At 36.6% G+C, this 20,696-nt stretch overlaps 1 protein-coding gene and 1 pseudogene across 2 annotated transcripts; one reads left to right on the top strand and one right to left on the bottom strand.

Moving 5' to 3' along the window:
- Window positions 1-1,880: 1,880 nt before the first annotated feature.
- On the bottom strand, window positions 1,881-5,933 carry LOC147556485 ((DL)-glycerol-3-phosphatase 2-like). Its single transcript, XM_086664473.1, has 6 exons — window positions 5,443-5,933; window positions 5,108-5,332; window positions 3,909-3,969; window positions 3,569-3,716; window positions 3,354-3,433; window positions 1,881-2,230 (listed from the first exon to the last, which is right to left on the bottom strand). Exons 1-6 carry the CDS (start codon window positions 5,666-5,668, stop codon window positions 2,107-2,109), a joined length of 864 nt encoding a protein of 287 aa, XP_086520599.1. The 5' UTR covers window positions 5,669-5,933; the 3' UTR covers window positions 1,881-2,106.
- A 13,385-nt stretch (window positions 5,934-19,318) lies between these two features.
- Window positions 19,319-20,442, top strand: LOC147556484 (fasciclin-like arabinogalactan protein 14 pseudogene; annotated as a pseudogene). Its single transcript, XR_015235410.1, has one exon. The product of XR_015235410.1 is annotated as a fasciclin-like arabinogalactan protein 14 pseudogene (transcript).
- Window positions 20,443-20,696: the final 254 nt, after the last annotated feature.

Genomic DNA, 20,696 nt, shown 5'->3' with positions numbered 1-20,696 from the left:
TTCAAATTTTAAAGTGGTTGTCTTATTTAAGATTGTGTTGTGGCGGCTGCTCTCGAATTGACAAATCTATTTGGAGGCCGTTAGTTCTGGGAAGATTGATGTAGCGGCTTTTATTACAGCTGTGAAAGTTACATGCTCTCCAATTGACAAGTTATATTTTCTTGTATTTAACTCGATGTTGTAGCTTTTCTTCTCATTCTGTAAACTTTGATCTATAAATAATACGATGTTTATAGATTAGAAAAAAGAACCTAAGGTAGAAACCCTCTATAATTGCATCATAAGTATTTTTCAAGGTAAACTCACCCTTGTCATTAGCAAGCCAAATCCTGGTATCACCAGCTGTCTCACCAAAACTCACCTCGTGAAGCCTCCTAGCAATAGGACCCAAGTTTATAGACTGCTAAAAAAGAAACTACCCACTGACCACCAAACAAACAAACACTCACTGAAGATTCAAAGTTAAGCTTCTCGTCATACTTAAGGTGAGTAGAGAAGAAAGAGGCCAAAACCCCCAGAGGATGCCAAAGATCCTCCCAAAAACTTGTATTCTTGCCATTACCAATCAGAACATATCAAAACTTAACTCAATGCTGCCTATTTTGCAAGATTATGCGCCACCACCAATAAACATCACTAGGAACAGGTAAAAGCCAGAAACATTTACCTTTAATAAGGTGCACCTTGACCCAACTAACCCAGAGAGTGACTTTGTCTATGAAGAGGTCCCAAATATGCCTAGCAAGCAATGTTTAAAATAGATAAGTTTCTCAAGATGAGACCCTCCCTCTTTAAAACAGTGACAGATGATAAACAAGCTAACAGAGGCTCCTTTAGTATACATATCTGGCCCGTCCTATAGAAACCTCATGAAGATTCTATCGAGTTCAACAATAACTCTCAGAGGCATCACAAAGACACTGAACCAAAACATCACTATTCCATTTTAAAAAAACTCTAATTTGGGTCATGCTACCCGCACAAGACAGGAATCTCATCTTCCAAGACTTGATCCTGTTTAAAACTCTATCAAACTCACAATGCTGGCAGAGCAGCACATTCAAATCCAAGGCAATGCTTAATGGCAACAAGCTCTTTCAAGCCCGCAACAAATATAGAGCTCATACCCATATTAACTTTAAGGCCAGCTCGAGAAAAGAAGGTAGCTAATACATCAAATAGGGGGGCCCTAGCTGAATCAAGATCTCCTTTCATAAAGACTAAGAGATCATCTGCAAAGCTTAAGTGAGTAATCAAGGGGTCCTTACGTCTAGGGTGAAGTTGAAACCTACAACTAGGGTTTGTTGTTGCCTTCTCCTAGCATAATCTCCATTACGAGCCATCTTCTTTGTTGTAGATTGATTGTCGGGAAGAACCTTCTTCTCGCTGCTCCGGTGTGTCCGGTCGCCTGAAACCTTACTTTTGGAAAAGCTGTCAGAGCTTCTCTGTCTTCATCTTTTAGCGCAACTCTAGTACCAACAATATAGTGGAGACTCTAAGATGATGTTAACGTATTTGGTGGAGGGAGAATTTGATCAAAAGTGTACGGCTCGTTTGTTACACTTGGGGCAAAAAAGTAAGCATTGCAAGATATCCCCGAAAAATGCTCCCCGTTTGTTACACTTGGGGCAAAAAAGTAAGCATTGCAAGATATCCACGAAAAATGCTCCCCGTGCCTTTTGATCTCTCATCAATATTAGTCAAAGATCCCGATAATTATGAGTGAAACAACACTACTGTTTCAAATTTCAAACCATCATATGCATGAACAAGTTGAGAAAAATTAAGAAAAACCAATCACCAATGGAGAAATTGATGTTCATGAACAAGTTCAAGAACATCATAACCTAAATATCATTCATTAATAATGGAGAAATTGATGAACAAGAAACAACATTTGATGATCAAGAATATTCAATCTGTTCAACAAAGTCACAAAAAGTTTTCATCTTCAGTCTTCAACAAAGACAATTGTAATGCTGATATTTCTCATTTCGTGCTAATTAAATATGAGATTCTTGGATAAATTACACCATCAAATTATCATCTGAAATTAGTAATTCAGAAACATACCGTACTGTATTAGTTTTGAGAAATTTAGTTTGATCAATCAGTGAATGGTGGTAACCCCCATTCACTTGGGTTGAAGTCCAATAAGGAACTTAGAACTTGATCTGCAGCGTCATGGAAAGAACTATCCAACCTTGGATCCGGTACCATCACCACATGCCTGCACATTGAGAAGTCTAGCCTAGTAAGAAGATGTATTATATAATCTATGGAACATGGACACTGATACGGTTACTGGTACCCAACAAGAGTATCTAATCCCCAAAGCCACAAAAGCATACTAAAGAGAAGTATCCATATTCGATGTTACATAGATTAGAACACAAAATACTGTAATGTATTTCCTGAGATCATTCAAGTAGGAATTTGTTCATCAGCTTCTTATCTGATGAATCATGGATAATCACTTTAGTGCTTTAGGAAAAAAAAAAAAGCAAAGTAGAAATGGATGATCACGACCCACGGACAAACTGAAAATCATTTTCTTTATGATATCCAATAATTGAATCAGGGATTCCGACTGTATGCATGATTAGCTTAGAAGATTAAACTTGTTAACGGGCAAAAGTGTAAGAAGGTCGTTGAAGAGAAAGCTTCTACACTTACCTCCAAATCACCTTGACGTATTATTGTTTTTCACACATGTTCCTCGTGTCTTAACATATAAATCTATTGAAAGCGCAATGACTAAAGGACTATGGATTTTTGAGGTGAACAAAATAATAATTAGGATTTGAGGCTCGACCTATGTTTCGTCTTATCAAGGAAAAACCCATATTGATGCTTAAATTTTTTTTTTGCAACAGTTGACTGTAGAACCCATTGAACTGCTAATCTTATACAACGCTCTAGTATGTACTGATTTTCAGTTTGGTATTATGATTTACCTTCAACCTAGGTTAGTTATTTCACCTAACTGATACAAACATTTAGTTTAACTTTGTACTGGGATTTGGAAGATCTTGAACAAAACTCTTTCAGTACAAGTAGATATACAATATAATTTTATACATTACCAAAAGATTGAAAGAAAAGCCCAAAAAAGCTAACTCGATGATTGAGTCAAAAGTACTCAAACCCGTAATTCCCATAACCTTCCTTAAGCACTACAGTGCAAATATATATTCTCCTTATTTCACTAGAGTCAATATACGTTTAATAAATTTAATTCACAAAATTTAGTTCTAGGAGTATAACGAGCTAGTCAATCAAAAAAGGTTCCCAATGACATCAAAGTTCAAAATAAATAAGAGTAAGAGAGCGATTGAGCTCTTAGTACTTACATTTCAGCATTCTTTGCAGCACCAACTCCTGATGGTGCATCTTCAAACACAAGAATATTACTCGGATCAACTGGGCTACCCTAAAGAACCATAAAAATTTGATGTAATTGGTTAATAATTTAACAAACCAATTATGTTCTAAAAGAAATATAAAAATGAACTCAATAAAAGAACTCCAATATAAGCACTTGAGTCATTTTGCAGTAGTTTAGTACCTCAAATCTTCTTGCTGCTGCTTGAAATATGTCGGGAGATGGCTTTCCTTGTTTAACTTCAGGATCATCACCACGAACTACATGATGCATCTTTGAGAAAATTTCACCATAATTTTGTGTTTTCAATTGAAAGTGCCTTGTGTGAGAACTGCAAAATGAAGATTTACATAAGCATCTTTCCTCGAACATTATTCATCTATGACTCATTTTTAATAATGAGCATGCAGATTTTTTTTCATGAACGGAAAAGTCTTAATCTGATACTACCACGGGAAGGCAAATCATTGAACTTAGATTCTAGAAACATGTACAGGAAACGATGAGAGAGAAAGAAAATTACCCTGTTGCAACACACATAGGTACTCCAGTTGCATGAAAATGATTGATTAGACGACTAACTCCTGCACCAAAAAGAAAAAAAAAACCTAAATTATATGAAGATGTGATGCAACCCACTGCTACATCATGTGACCCATAATGGTCACCCTAATTATGATAAGAATATTATATGGTTACCAACCAAGAGATACTGAATAGATTATTTTGCATAAAGATTCTAAGTTCCAAAGGTAGCAAGTTTCTTACATCAAAAAAGGCTATTAAGTGTTTAAGTGAAAATACGAGACCTAGCCATAAGGGTTGTCCGAACCCTATATACAGGGATGATTATGTTCTCTTTTCATCGTCAAATGGTATATAATCAAAGCCTGATTGCACTTTTATCGTCTCTTTAATTCGATTTGATTGCTTTCTGATTAGTTATTTTTGCCATTTCTAGTTCTTATTCATAGTCTAAGTTTGTAACTGCATTGTTTTGATTCTTTTGAATCAACATGTCTATGTCCAAATTTTGATTCAAGATCAAAGGAAGTGAGATTCGAATAACCGGATAGTTAAGTCATCTATCCATGTGTTATTAGACACTTGAACTAGCTACGTTTGGAAATTAATGTGGCGTGCAATTAAGGCTCTTTCATATTCGATTTCTGCAGCAACAAAATCAACAGTGTGGGCATAAGAAATCAATCACCTCCTTGTCACATGGTACATACAATGGTTAATTAGCATACCATTAAAACGCAGGAAGTGCAAACATGTGATTCTTCACTTCCATATACTAATTTTATTACTAGAATAATAAGACTCTTCTCAATGAATCCCCGAACAAATTATAATTCTTCACACGAGCCGATATTTAAATGGCTTGCAGTTTGAAGTCCTAAATACCCAACTAAGCAAACAAATAATGCCTAGCCACTCATACCCACTTAAATATGTCATATACAATGTGACTCCTCTGTCTTAAGATTTCAAGGCTTTAGAAAGTATGATTACCCAAAGTATAGTAGATGAAACGAAAATCATAAATCTATTGAAAATCCTAAACAAGAAAGAATTTGACTTTAGTTTTCCTAAATGATCAATAATTTAGATAAAATCATAAGAACCCACAAAAAAAAACTACCCAAACAACACAATTAGATTTCAGTGGAATAATTTATTAGAGATTAGAAAAATGTAAAGGTTAAGAAGTTAGACCTGGCATGAGTTCAGAAGTAGGAAATAAACTTCTAAGCATTTCCTCTCTCCTCTCAAGAAACTGTTCAGCTGTAAGTTTATCACTTATTCCAGTCTCTTCAACAAAAACTCTAGCAGCTTCAATAGCTTTCTTACCCATCATTTTAGCTTTTAAAGACCAATCAAAAGTTTTTCCATAATCAGCCAAGATGATTTCTTGAACTTCAGTGTAAAATTTCTCTGTATCTGTATACAAAAAGGGATTTTTTTATTTTTATTTTTAATAATCTCAACAAAAATAATTCCCAGAAAGAATTGATAATGAAAACTGCCCTCAAGATGTTTGAGAAAATTACCCAGTAAGAGACCGTCCATGTCGAAGATGATGTGAGTTATGGATCCTCTTTGTTTAGTCGAGATCTCACCGGAAGGGTTCCCCATTGTTGAGAGCTGATAGTTCACAGAGATCTTACTCTTTGTTTTAGAGAAGGAAAGGCTTGTTTTACAGAGAGAAACAGGACTATGTTGTAGTAGTTGTGATTGGTTTCTCCAAAGATGATTTTGGAATCGGATCCCAAACATCCGTTCTTTTCTCTTTTCCCCTTTATCTTTCTGTTGGCGCTGCTAAAAGCATCTGCAGAAAGGGTTATTAGTGGGCGGGACTATTAACAGACGGCCCAAGAACCAAAAGTCTCTACGTGCCGCCTGAGGAGAGAACCAATCACCCGGTCCTGAACGATGTTGATGAATTTATAATATATCTCTGATGCCCATCTGATACCCAATAAAATTGCTTTAGCTTCGCTTTTTCACTTGTTCGTGCTTTAAGGTTAGCTGTTTTAGCTGCAATGAAGTTAACACGATGATCATGGATTATAAAACTTGTACCTATAATCTCTGTATAATTCTTGAATGATGCATTTGTGTTTAGTTTTATGTAAGGATAAGCAGGCGGTGTCCATTTAGTGCTCTTCCGAGTAGGCTCGATAGTATTTTGGGTACTTATGATTTTCGGGAAGGCCAATATTTGGTTGATGACCTGCTCAGGTTTAATAATAGGCATTGAAAGCAACGATCACATCACGCTTTCCAAATAAACCATAATATTGTTGCATAGTGAGTCACATACTTGTGATTTTGATTGTTATTAAGCTCTTTCCATGAATGATTAAGTCCACAAGGGATAAGATGTTAGTAGAGATAATGTGAAATAAAGCCAAATATTTTTAGAGAAAGAGCAATGTAAGAGAACATGTTCAATAGTTTCAGTGCATATACAAGAAGGGCAGTCATATTGATTGCCTATGTACTATTCGTTGGCGCACTGGAAGGGCTCCACTGCAACATTTCCAGAGGAAAAGTGATATGCGTGGAACATTTTTGATATGGCAGATGAAATTCCAATATATATTAGTAAAGTTAATAGAATTTGTACCCTGGTAAGGTGATGATACATAGAACTGACTGAGTAACAACTTGAATTCGTAAGCGACCATCGAATAATATCTTGACCTTCAGCGTCAATGGATTTAATAATATTGCAGATATTCTGGTTGAAAGTATTATGAAGCACTTACCATTCCAATGGTTATTTTGAACGAATTAGGAGACCCTGGTAAGTGTGGAATTGTTAGGATTGTGTATCGGAGGGGGGATATATGGGATCCAGTAATCAGTCCATATGTTGATCGAATTGACATTGAGAACCTCCAAATGGTCAAAGGGGAAATACTATCTAATTGTTTACAAATATACTTCTAACTCAAAGAGTTAGCTTGTCTGGCAGCAGGGTAAGAGGATTTATGGAAGTACTTTGCTTTGAGAAATTTAGCCCAAATAGCATAGGGTTCTGTTTGCAGGCGCCAAACCAATTTACCTAGGAACACTTGATTATCAATATAAAGATTTCTGATGCCTAAACTTCCCTTTTTTCTAGGAAGGCCTATATATGACCAGGCTTTGGTGCATATACCTTTGGTTTTTGGTTTTTCCCACCAAAACGACTTTTGAGTAGTCGAGATGCACTTGCATCTATCTTTTAGGGATGGCAAAGCATTACATTTGGTATGGGGGAACAACTGTTGTAATTGCCGAGACAACTACTATGCGGTCAACTTGAGACAAAAAATTATTCGGCCCCTCGGGAGAGTTTTGTTGAATTTGATCAATAAGAGAGTTGAACACCAGAGTTTTATTAGCACCGATGAATAATTGGGTCCTTAGATATTTGCTGACGGAGAGGCCTGTATAACTTTTAGATTACGAATAATGATCCTTTTAAATTGAGAGTGTGAATTCTTAGACAAAAAGATGTTAGATTTAGTGCAATTAATCATTTGCCGGAAGACTTGCAGAAGATGTCGATGTAGGGAATTACACGTCTCTAAGACTACCCTAATCATCTAACTAGTGTTAGTAACGGAATCTCAAACATCTGATGTTTAACACCAAGTTATCCAGGATCAAATACATGAACTAACAATGAACTAGAAGTGGGATAAACTCCCTTCTTTCAGTCAGCTAGGACCTTCTTGAAGGTAGAGATGAAGAACTCCTTCTTCTAGATTTGATAGATAGAATGAGAACTTTTTCTCTAAAATCCTCTCTCTTCAATAGTTGTGTGAAGAGAGTGATTTTCTTCTTGAGAAAATTCCACACCTTTTTGAACTCTAAACTGGTCCTTCTATAGACATTCCCTTAGTAGAGTCCCACCCAAATACGGAATCCTAAAAGTCCCTCAGAAAAGATAAGCACACGTTAGAGTTTAATCTAACTAGGATTCCTAATTAGGACTAAACCCTAATTAAGGATTCCCTTTAGTATGGCCGGCCACAACAACCCCTTATGGGATTGTCTTGGCCGGCCCACACCCCTTTTTACGGCGGGCCAGGGCTCCCCCCTTAAGGGATTCTCTTGTTGGCCTAAAAAGTGGCTTTTGCTCTTTTCCCGGGCTTCTCTTTCGTGCCCGATTCCTTTCTATCTTTTAAGCACTATTAAACTGGATCATATCCATCTATATTCTAGTTCCCATCAGTCTGTTCTCATTGTTCAAGTTACCATTCTTATGTGTAACCCATTGTAGGATCCAATCTATGTTAGCCCTGGATAACCAAAGTGATCCGACAATCATAAGCGGCTTCTAGCTAAGCATTACGACTCCTAATTAAGTCGGATTGATTGATCTTCCAATAAGGTCATCATTATCCCATGTGCCAAATCGTACGCATCGCCATCTTGGTCGAAGGACATTCCTTCGAAAGGATATACCTTCAGACCTCAAGGATATATATCCTTCAGTCTCCCACTTGTACTTAGAACAAGTGCAATGCTCGATTCCAATGTCTTTCATATCTCATCTGATACGTCATACTTATCAGACTTTCTTGATCGGGAGGAGAAACTGTCAAATCAAATGATTAACTCTAAATTCATTTGCGCACGACCATGCATTTCCAGTTGTCACTCCTCAAGTGGCCCAGAGATACTTTATCCTAACTTCCGCTAGGAAGACATATTCCATTCTTGTACTCCTACTCAGCTTCATGTCTATCCTGTTTCACCCGACCTCCATTTTTATAACCTCTTTTTACGGTGCGGTGTTTGACGGGACCAAGGCTCGACATTCCTTACATAAGATGAGCAAGTACTCATATTTTTAGGAATCTCTCCAATTTGCTAAATGAGAGTTATGACGTTCACATCTTCAACTCTTGAAGTACTCTCACTTGGTGGGTTTTCAGTGTATCTTATACACCCATGAAGTTGACTTGAATACCCTTATTCCTGTAGCCCAAGAAACAGTGTATCTCACTAGGGATACTATAATGGAATGCTTCCATGTTCACTTAGCAGGGTTTCTTTCATTAGATCACGTATCTAATAAACCTACCTGGAACTTTCCATTATTTTGGACTGTCGTCGAAATTCTAAACCACAATTTAGATGACGAAATAAACTAATTAATTTTGGATAACAAGAGTTTGTAAAAGTGAGTTCCCCGCGTAAACTCCTTTACGTGCCCATTTTACAAATCTCTTAGGGCAGTCTCTCATGACCCTAACTCCTTAAATTCGTACATCTCCCATGTTCGATCTAAGGTGACAGTTTAGTTTGTCAATTTAGTCCACTTATCGTTTTCGCTTTGCTTATTATTATCATGCTGAAGAATGCCTTCATTAGCTTTTATGATACTATCAGTTTTCATAAAATGAAAGTAACACTTCCTAAGTCCTAATTGTACTTTCTTTACTAGTAGAGTTTGCAACGACTCCCAATGTGAAAGACTTCTTTTCACCTGGTTGTCCTTCCTAAAAAATTCCTATCTTTATATTCGGAAGATTGCTTTTTATGACTTTCTTAAAAATTTTACTTTCAGAGGCTTTCTCCTAGATTCTCTTAGTATCTTAGGAATCTCTCTATTATTTATGGGTGACAACATCAAAATATTTCTGTATTTCTAGATGTGGGGGTAAACATCGATCATCTTCATAATCGATCTCATGTCTCGTGACATAAGCGTTTCCCTCATGTGTGGTTTTGCTCATCAGAACTTCCAAATTCTAAGTTCTTGCTTAGCACTGATCTATGAGAGATGGGTAGAATTTCTCTCTAAGAGTATTTCCAGTTAGATTTCTTCAAAACTTCTTTTGAACAAGTCTTATCATATGTTAATCTATCATTCTATAGATTTTGATGCCCATTTAGTTTTATTTACCCCCGTCTTGTGTCCTATTGAGTCAGTTCTTTAATTGTTTCTCAATTCTAGTATGTCTCACATACATGACGTAAAACTAACTTGTTTCACTCCCACTTACCCTCTTGTCGAACAAGATTCTAACTATTCTTTTCAAAAAATCAACCCTTGAATTTCTTTAAGAATGTTAGATACCAACTCTTACTTTTGATCCTTTTGACCCTCAGCTAATTTTCAGAGTCTGCTTCTGCTATAATTTTGTGGGTCTTCTGAAGTGTCACTGGGGTTTTTGAACAATATCGTAATGTCCCCTTAACTCTTCTAAGAAGTTTACTTGGCAAGTTTCTCGTACTCCCATTTGTTGTTCTTTTGTTGCTCAATTCGAATCAAATTCGAATATTTCTCCCACTTGTCTTCTTGAATCACTCCTTTCAAGTAAGACACCATCGAGAGAAACAATTCAATTTTGTTGTTTTTCACTATTCAACATCCAAAATTCATGATTTTGATACCCGTTTTTCAATATCTATAATCCATTTGATCCGTTTTCGAAAACCCTTTTCAAAAACATCAAAATCTAATGATTCTATGCATTGAAACTCTTTCAAATACGTGTTTGATTACGTTTAAATCTAATTCAAACTAATCATAAATATGTCCGAATCCCAATTCAAACAAATATATTTATCAATTTCTAGTTCGTTCTAGCCAAAGATAGTTTCACGCAAACGGCTCGTGATGCCACTGTAGGGAATTACACGACTCATGATCCCACGAACCTTTTCAATCGCGTGTGAAGATCAAAGAGCTTCAAGTGTAGCTCCTCTACTTGAGACACCGAATGAATAGCTTGAACTCCCTTCTTTCAGTCAGCTAGGACCTTCTTGAAGGTAGAGATGAAGAACTCCTTCTTCTAGATTTGGTAGATAGAATGGGAACTTTTCTCTAAAATCCTCTCTCTCCAATAGTTGTGTGAAGAGAGTGATTTTCTTCTTGAGAAAATTCCACACCTTTTTTGAACTCCGAACTGGTCCTTATACAGGCATTACCTAAGTAGAGTCCCACTGAAATAAGGAATCCTAAAAGTCCCTCAGAAAAGATAAACACAAGTTAGAGTTTAATCTAACTTGGATTCCCAAATTAGGACTAAACCCTAATTAAGTTTTCCCTTTAGTGTGGCCGGCCACAACAACCCCTAATGGGCTTGTCTTGGCCGGCCCACACCTCTTTTTATAACCGGCCAGGGCTCTCCCCTTAAGGAATTCCTTTGTTGGCCTATAAAGTGGGTTTTGCTCTTTTCTCGGGCTTCTCTTTCGAGCCCGATTCTTTTCAATCTTTTTACCACTATTAGAGTAGATCATATCCATCTATATGCTAGTTCTCATCAGTCTGTTCTCACTGTTCAAGTTACCATTCTTATGTGTAACCCGTTGTAAGATCCGATCTATGTTAGTCGCGGATAACCAAAGTGATCTGACAATCGTAAGCGAGTTCTAGCTAAGCATTACGACTCCTAATTAAACCAGATTGATTGACCTTCCAATAAGGTCATCATTATCCTATGAGCTAAATCGTACGCATTGCCATCTTGGTCGAAGGACATTCCTTCGGAAGGATATACCTTCAGTACTCAAGGATATATATCCTTCAGTCGAGAATGTTTTTAAGATTATGAATGTTATCAAGAGAGTTTCTGCCAAAAATAATGCAATCATCAAAAAAAGAAAATATTTGATAACTAGATCATTATGAGGAAATGGAAATCCTATGAAGGATGTTTCTCTCTGGGAGGCCTCTACGAGTCTACTAAGACCTTTTATTGCTAGAGAAAATAGAAAAGGTGAGAACGGGTCTCCTTGACGAATGCCTCGTCTAGGGTAGAAGTAGGATCCCGGTCATCCATTAATGATCACTGCCACAGGAGAAGTGGAAATGCAAGCCCCGTTTATCTTAACCCAATGATTATAAAATCCTAGCTTAGTCATAATGTCAGCAAGGAAGGACCATTCAATTCGGTCAAAAGCTTTAGGCATGTCCAACGTGAGCCAAAATAACTTTTAGCTCCTTTGAGCTTTTTGAACGTATGAATAATTTCCTATCCAATGATAATGTTGTCTGCAATTTGATGACCTGAAATGTAAGCTGCTTGGAAGGGGGATATGATGGTTGTCGAAGTGGATTTCAATCTATCTGCCAGAATTTTGGTGATAATTGTGTATGTAGTGTTTAATAAACTGATCGATCTATAATCTACAGGAGTTTGGGGGGTTTGGGTTTTATCCAGTAAGCAAATATTAGTATGATTGATGTTGGGCTGTAACGTTGCGGACTCAAAAAAGGTATTAACCATTTCAACAATATCTCTATGAACCGTATCCCAATTTTTCTGAAATAAGAAGGGTGGATAGCCATTAGAACCCATAGCCGCTTCGTATTTTAGGCCCATGATGGCTATAATGATCTCTTCCCTAGACGGGATATCTAAAACATGACTATTCTAGGTATCAGAAACTTTTGGTTCAAATAGGTTAAGGATTTGTTCTGAGGTGAGGGTATTGCTAGAGGTGACCATATGCAGAAGTTGGTTGGTGAAGACTTGAGATATTTCTTTCTCATGAGAGATCTAATCCCTATTACTGTCCTTAATGGAGTGAACCCTATTACGACAGTTCCTGTTAATAGTTAATGAATGGAAATACTTGGTATTTTTATCGCCTAGAGTAACAAAGAAAAATTTTCTAGACTTCTCTTTCCGAATATTTTCTTGATGACGATAAATATTTTCTAATTGATTACATAGAGAAATATAGGTTGAACGGTTAGTAGTAACGTTCATCTGTTTGATAATAAAGTTTCTTGTTATCGATGTTCCAGAAAACTGTTTTATTCAAAATGGAGAGTTTTTGTAGTCAGCTTGGTGAGTTTGGTTTGAATCGGTAGGGCACTTCTCTCGCTATAGGATTGCGACTAGTTATTTTCAATAAAATTTGTGACAATCATGATGGGACAATCATGTCCGAATGACTTGAAGGGTTTGGGAGAGTTACTTACCACTCTTGTTAAGGATAGATGAATTGAGAGGTGATCGAAGCCAACCCCTTCTAAAGGTGAGAGAATGGAGTCCGTAAATAGGATCAACCATTCCTTGTTTACTAGGGCACAGTCCAATCACTCTTGGATGAGGTAATGATTAAATTGTTTATTAGTCCAAGTGAAAGGTGTGCCCGAGTGACCAATATCAGTGAGTTCCATTAAATTGATATATTTTATAAGTTTTGGCAGTATTGAACAGAATTCCTTCCTTACCACCTGTCTTTTCATTGGGGTGTAATATTGAGTTAAGATCCCCCATTATAGCCCAAGGAGAAGAGGTTTGTTTGTTTAAGGTCTCTAACTATTTCCACAAATTAAGTTTATTTTTGTGACGAAGGCATCCATAGAAGCCACTAAACATAATTTTGCTGTTATTGTTATTAATATAGCAACTTGTGTGTATTATGTTTTTGTCTAAATAAAGGACTTAGATCAATATTCCTCTTCCAATAGATAACTAGGCCACCTGCTCTGTTGGTTGGCTCCACTATAAAAGAGTTATACTCTTTGGTAAGGTTTATGAGTTTCTTAAGGGAGATATTATTGCATTTAGTCTTTGAAAGAAATACTACATCTGGTTCTTTTTGATGGATTATTCTGAACGAAAGTAATGTCCTTGTAAGTGTGTGAGTGATTATGCATACTAAAAGAAAAGAAAGGTCAGAAGGGCTGGAACCAATAAAACTTATGAGGAGTAGTTTCCAAAGTTGGCAAAAAGAATTCAGACAACAAAAACGTAGAAGAAAGTGAAAGAAGATTAGATTAAACAACACACTAAGCAGAAAATAATAAGGACAAGATATGCACCAAGACACCAAAGTAGAAGAAAATATAAGTAACTAAAGATAAAACCAACACTTTGATATGCCAATTAAGAACAAGGGTCTGAAGATATACCAGCTAAGTACGAAAAGAGAACAAAAAAGATAAAACGACTGAGAAGATAGAGAACAAAAGAAAATTTATTGAATAATAACGAGAAATCAGTCCACACATGATTTTACCACATGGAATTAATCATAGAAACTAACTAGCATATACCCACAGATCAAAACTAGTGTGTGATCCAACTAAGACCAATAGCTCACTGGAATGGGTTTTAGCCAGTTGGATCTGAACAGGGAGTAAACCCTGTTTTCTATTTGATTACAAAGACATTAAAAGAAAAATTTGAATGAGTATAACGCAATATTATAAACTATTAAGGATGCTTTGTTATTGCATTTCGAGTAAGCTTAGAGTATTAACAGTGATTAAACATGACAGACTAACTAGTTCGCGACTTAAGGCCCACCTAGATAGAATGACTTGTCTGTGTGCCTTTAAAAATGATGTACATGTAAGGTATCAGACTTAATAGTGTGTGTACAGGAATAAGAAGCCCAAGACCTTTCCACACCCGACAGACTTTTGGTCTGTGTCCCTCGGTCTTTATCAATTGTTGGCTTTCAGACTGATCAATTCGTGATTTATGTTTCCTTGCTTTTTTTTGTCTTCTTGTACCTTTAACTTTCTCCATGAAATAGGTAATTATGACATCACTTATTCCTCCTACTGCGAGTGAAAAGATTCGTAAGGAACAACGGAGAATAGATGATGATAGGCCAAAACGAAGAGCCTCTTGTTTCGACATTATCTTTAGACCTTCTGTTGAAAGTGTCTTAAATATGGATCAATATTTAACCAGGTTCGTGGTCCACGAAACCGCTTTCAGGACATTGTTTAAACAAATCGAGGTCAGGTATCATTTCATCAAAGATGTTATGGAAGACGGAAAGATCAGAGTGAAGAAGATACCGCAAAACAAATACCGCTGATTTGTTAACCAAGGCAGTAACTACTTTCAAGTTTAAGCATCGCTTAGACTTGCTTGGAATCTACAAATGTTATAATCCCATGAAGGGCAAGCCCTTATAGGGCAATAACGACGATGCTGAAAGGTGTTGGTTTTTTTTGGAAGACTAGTATATTCAAGTTAACGTGGAGAGTTGTTGAATGTGTCTTGAAATATGGGTCGATCCTAACCCCGTTTGCGAGACGAGAAAGCGTTTTCAGGGCAATGTTTAATTTGTGGACCCGTTTAGATAGAAGCGACTGTTCTTCATGGATCGTCTGCGAGGCAGGGCCTTTGTTTAGGGCGGTTATTAATGTAATGGGTATCCATGTATATCTCGAAATTAGAAAGAGGGGGTGAGGCGGTGGGATTAGGGTTTTCAGTGAGCTATATAAATTGAAACTCAAGAGTTATCTTTGTAAATTGTTCTTCATTCATACTGAAAATGATTGCGCCATTGTTCGTTGTGGAGTGGGTCTAATAAAGTGAACCACAAAATCTCTTGTGTTCTGTGTGATTTTTTATTTTCTTTAATAGTTTCCCTGGCTGCTTGTTCTTTGTCACAACACTTTCCTACTGGAATAGAGAGGACCTACAGGGGTGAGGTTAAGAAGAAAATTTTACATGATCAGTCAATTTGTATAACCACCTCGGTAACACAAACAGAAGGACCCAGAGAACGTCTTCTGATGCAAATGGGTCGGATCCTTGTTATGGATGCCCATCTGATCGTAGTTTGTTGACATGTTTCAAGAAAGATGTTGCTTTGATATAAAACAAACCAGTAAGCTTATTTACGAATTTTAGTACATATAAGCCGCTTATGTTAATCGTTAATCTAAAACAGTTTTTCTTTTATTGCCACGAGAGTCGCATTCTGAAATTAATGACACAATCATGCCTTTGCGCTACTTGTGGATTCTCTTTTCAACCCATACATATATGAAGCGAAAAAATATGGTTTCTAGGATTTGAAAGAGAGTGTCATGGTGGTCAAGAAAGAATTAAGAGAACCGGATTAACCCGCATTGTCAAATATTCGTTGTTAAGTTAAATTGGTTTCTAATTATGGCATTTACAGAGATGGTACGGGGACACTAATACTTTTCACATGCCTTTTGGAGAGATGATGAACACTTTAAAAGATGTTCATCACATATGTGGTCTTCAATTTGAAGGCCGTCTAATTGTTGTGCCTTAGAAAGAAGATGAAAATGAAGACACAATGCGAGTCAACAATACTTTATACATACCCGATAATGAAGTCAAAGATCATATGGGTAAATCTATATGTGTTCATCTTAAATGGTTGAGGAAACAATATTGTGGGTTGAAAGACGTTGTGTGAAGGATGTTTGGCTTGCGTCCAAGGATACCTCTTATAACTTTTTGGTTGCACTCTTTTTGTCGAGAAGAGAACAACCATTTTTGTCGAGAAGAGAACAACCAAGATTCCAATTATTTATCTCCATTATACGAAGAACTAAAACAAGATCCCAGCCTACCCGTGGGAGACTACGTTGTTTGCCTATCTTTATAGGCAACTTGAATTGCCTCGATGGGAGGAAACTAATTGGCAGACCACCTTACCCTATTTTAGGTAATTTTTGAGCATTTTCTCAATATTTTATGAACTACAGGGATATTCGATTTTGGCTCCAAATTTGTGACTAACTAACTACTTTGGCCCCCGTAAGTGTCTGGCAGTTCGATTCGACCCGTAAGTGCAAAAAAAATTTCAAACTTTCCCAAAAATACCTTTAGAGACCAAAATAGAATTTATTCTAAAAAAATATTCAAACAACAATTTCCCCCTCATCTCTCCTTCTCTCCTCCATTTCATTACTTCTAACCCATCTTTTCGGGCAAAAGTTCTTCTTCTTCATCATTGTCATTCTTCTTCTTCTTCTTCTTCTTCTTCTTCTTCTTCTTCTTCTTCTTCTTCTTCTTCTTCTTCTTCTTCTTCTTCATCATTGTCATTCTTCTCTTATATTCTCTCTCTGCTCTTGGCGGCGAAGGGGAAGAACGCCCCTTCACCCCCGATTTGTCCAACCAGACGAAAATACCCTCCTAGTTCATGGCCAGCTTCCCGCGTAGCCCCCTAATTTATCGAAAATACCCAGATGACCCCCTTTTGCCGTTACCCTCCATTGACCATTAAAGTCAGATTCTTTCCTCCAAGCTTAACTCTCTTTTAATTCTCTAACATATTTTCTCTCTTTAAAAACTTTTTCTCTCTCTCATCATCTTCGGATTTCTCAAAAAATAAAAAATTTTAGAGAGAGAAAAAGATGTCATCTTTATCATCTCTTCTCTAGGTTTAGGGCTGGACATTTCTTAGAGACTTGTAAAGGAGGAAGAGATGATAAAGATGAAATCCAAACATTTTAAAGAGAGAAAAAAACGTCAAAATTGAATAGATTAATTAAATTAGGCCTAGTGGGAAGAAGAGATGAAATCCAAACATTTCTTACAGATTTGTAAGGGATTAAAGTTTAAGAAAGAAAATTTGAAGCAAGTTCATGAAGTTCGTCACTGAGATTTGGATCTTTTGTTGCTGAACTTATAAATGATTTGATTATTTCATTGTTGGATATGATTAGATCACCCATTTGAATATTGTTCTTGTTCAGATGATATCGATGATGGAAGCACCAGAGATGCCATGATGTCGATTTGGGAACTTTGATCTTGATCTGAAATTGGAAGTATGGATTCTTTGTTTGGTTTTTCCTTTTTTGGGTTTAATTAGATTTTTCTCCTTCCTGGTAACTAATTATGAAAACATGAAGGTGGCAAGAAAATGGAATCTATGGAATCAACTAGAGAGAGAAAGTGGTCTTTCTCGACTTACTGTTAAAGTGTTAGATGATGTTGATGTTTTTATGGTTGAAGTGTTAATATGGTGGTGATGATGTTTTTGATTGTTGAAGTGTTAGATGATGATGATGATGTGTTTAGAGAGAGAAGTGTTAGATGATGATGATGTTGTTTTATGATGCCGATGTTTGTGATGATGATGATGATGTTTTTAGAGAGAGAAGTGTTAGATGATGATGATGTATTTGATGGTTGAAGTGTTAGATGATGATGATTTTTTTATGGTTAAATTGTTAGATGAAGATGTTTTTAGGGATAAAAAGTTTCTAGAGAGAGAGAAAACGAGAGTTGGATATGTCAAGAGAATAAGAGAAGGGTAACTTTGGAAGAGAATGAAAAAAAGTTAATGGTTATTGGACGGTAACAGCAAAAAAGGGGTCATCTTGGTATTTTCGATAAACTAGGGGATCATTTGGAAAATAACCCTTCTATCTTTAACAATTTCAAGTATTTTTCATTGCCTCGTTGGATGCATATGTAGACCATTGTAATGCAATAGGAGGTATATATAGTCTTTCGAGTTTAATACACACAAACTATCCAGCACTGACAAATCATATGCATATCATTTCATAACTATTCGAAGATAGAACCATTAAATAAGGGTACGAAACTTGTTTAACCTTCTTAAGCCAAAAGAATCAATATGCAATTGTAGCGAGTTGCAAAAACCATACTAATACACGGGTGACTCTAAAATGACCATTCCCTTTCAACAATCGGCTTGAAGTAGTTCGCGCCAAATAATGTCCTATATCGTACTTGAATGATCCAAAAATGTCCACGTAGAATTAAGCCCGAAGCTAAAGTTCTTATATGACCTTTGTAGGAATCTCTTTCCAAACTTCTTCTATGGAAAATCCAAGTCCTTTAACAACTACATGAAACCCATAGTGACCATCACCTGACACATCTTTAATGGCTTTTAAGAACATATACATAACTGACAGTAGTTGACATTCGAACATGTCGCCACTCTCTCTGGGAACTCTACGTAGTGCTCGAGATGAAGGAACATGATAATCAATACACTTGGCATATTTGAAAGCAGATGAGTTCCGCTTCGTTAATTTTGCGGTTTATTCAGCTTTTTTGCCCTCTTTTTATGTTTGGGAGTCCCTTTAGTCTTGTTTGTTGCAACGGATCCCAGAAGTTAGACATGGTCCGACAAACAATATGGCTTAACTTTTTAATTCTTGCCGACCTCTGTCTCCAATTTAAGTCTCAATGAACTTTATTGGTTGCCATGTCACTTCACAATCTGATTTAAAAATATAACTACTTCTGTTTCAACAAGAAGTTCCAAATTCTTAACAAAAAAAAAAAAAAAACAAGAAGTTCCAAATATAGTCTCCAATTTAGGATGAATTTTTTAATAAAAACTCTAAATGTGGCACAACAAAAAGAAAAGTTAGATATTGGGTCTCCCATGGGAGATGCCAAACAAATAACTGTAGTTACTTTTATCATAGGAAGACTTCAGCATTATCAATTGGTTTCCCTCCAAGATATATTCACAAACATATAGGAAACTTGTAGATTGACAACCAAAACCAACCTCTCCCAATTTGATTATAACCAAGCAAATCTCTCCTCCAACCAAACAAAACAAGAAACAGTTACCTTTCCAATGCAAACCAAATTTAGAATTAGATTTCTCTCCTCCTCCTCCTCTCTCTCTCTCTCTCTCTCTCTCTCTCTCCAATGTTTTCTTTTATAAAAACCAATCACATATCTTCTAGTCTCATTGAGGAGGTTCATCAAATGGCAAAGATGAACTCCCAATCTTTAGCAAAAACCTCTTCATCTCTCATTATCTTTCTCTCATTTTTCATTCTTTTCTCTTCAACATCAGCTTTTAACATCACTAAACTACTCAAATTCTATGACCCAGATTACAGTACCTTTAATGACTACCTAACACAAACCCATCTAGCGGGCGAAATCAATCGTAGACAAACGATAACCGTCCTCGCCGTCCAGAATTCAGCCATGTCTGAACTCTCAGGAAAACCACAAAATGTGATAAAAGATATCATGAGTCTTCATGTAGTTCTTGATTATTATGATGTTGCAAAATTAGATAAAATCTCAAAAAAGACAACCATTTTAACAACTTTGTTTCAATCTACTGGGATTGCTAATAATCAACAAGGGTTTTTGAATGTTTCAATACATTCTGGTGGCACAATTTCATTTGGATCTGCTGTTAAGGGTTCTCAATTAAATGCTAATCTTGTTAAAGAAGTAGCAACTCAACCTTATAATATTTCAGTTTTACAAGTTAGTTCTTTGATTATTCCAACTGGTATTGAGAATTCACCACCAGCTCCTCCACAAAAAGCACCTCCAGTGGCACCAACCCATGCACCTTCTGTGGCACCTAAACCATCAAAATCTAGGGCACCAGTTGCATCTCCACCTAAAAAGGGTAAAAAGGGATCTGCACCTGAACCATCATCAGATGCACCAACAGCAGATTCTCCAACTGATGATTCACTAGCAAGTTCTCCTCCTTCACCAGTTCCGGCAGCCGATTCCCCTGTTGCTGATGGTCCGGCTTCATCCGATGCTGATGCAGCTCCTGCACCAAAGAAATCATCTGGTATGAAGATGAAGTTTGGTTTATTTTTTGGTGTATCAATGGTGGTTCTTTCTTCATGGGTTGCTTTATAACAAGTAGTTATTTGAATTGTGTTGAAGAAGAAAAAGATGAAGAAAAAAGAGAATGTAGGTTTACATATGAAGGGATGCATAAATACTTGTATGTCACTGTATACAACACAAGAATACAAAGATGCCATGTGATCGTTCTTGATATAAAATTGAAATGAGGATTTAACTTATGTTGTACCATATGTTCATTTTACTAAAGAAATTTTATCTCTACTTGTTTAAGCTTTCAACAAGTTATTTTCCATCATTAAGCTATCGGGCTTCGTGCTTAGTTTGGCCTGGCAGTTCCACAATCAGACTAGCAAGACTTTTTTTCGATGGCCTGGATATCGTTGTAGCAGTTCCATCGCTAAGCTATCAAGGCTTTGCTTATGCCCGACGAAGTGGGGCTTCTCCGTGCCTAATCATGGTCCAATAGTTTCATCATTAGACTA

This window comes from Eschscholzia californica, unplaced genomic scaffold (genome assembly GCF_041429995.1).
Source record: "Eschscholzia californica isolate CP2 unplaced genomic scaffold, dmEscCali1.0.p SCAF_2, whole genome shotgun sequence".
NCBI classification, from domain to species: Eukaryota; Viridiplantae; Streptophyta; class Magnoliopsida; order Ranunculales; family Papaveraceae; genus Eschscholzia; species Eschscholzia californica.
This window is presented reverse-complemented; position numbering and strand designations above follow the sequence as displayed.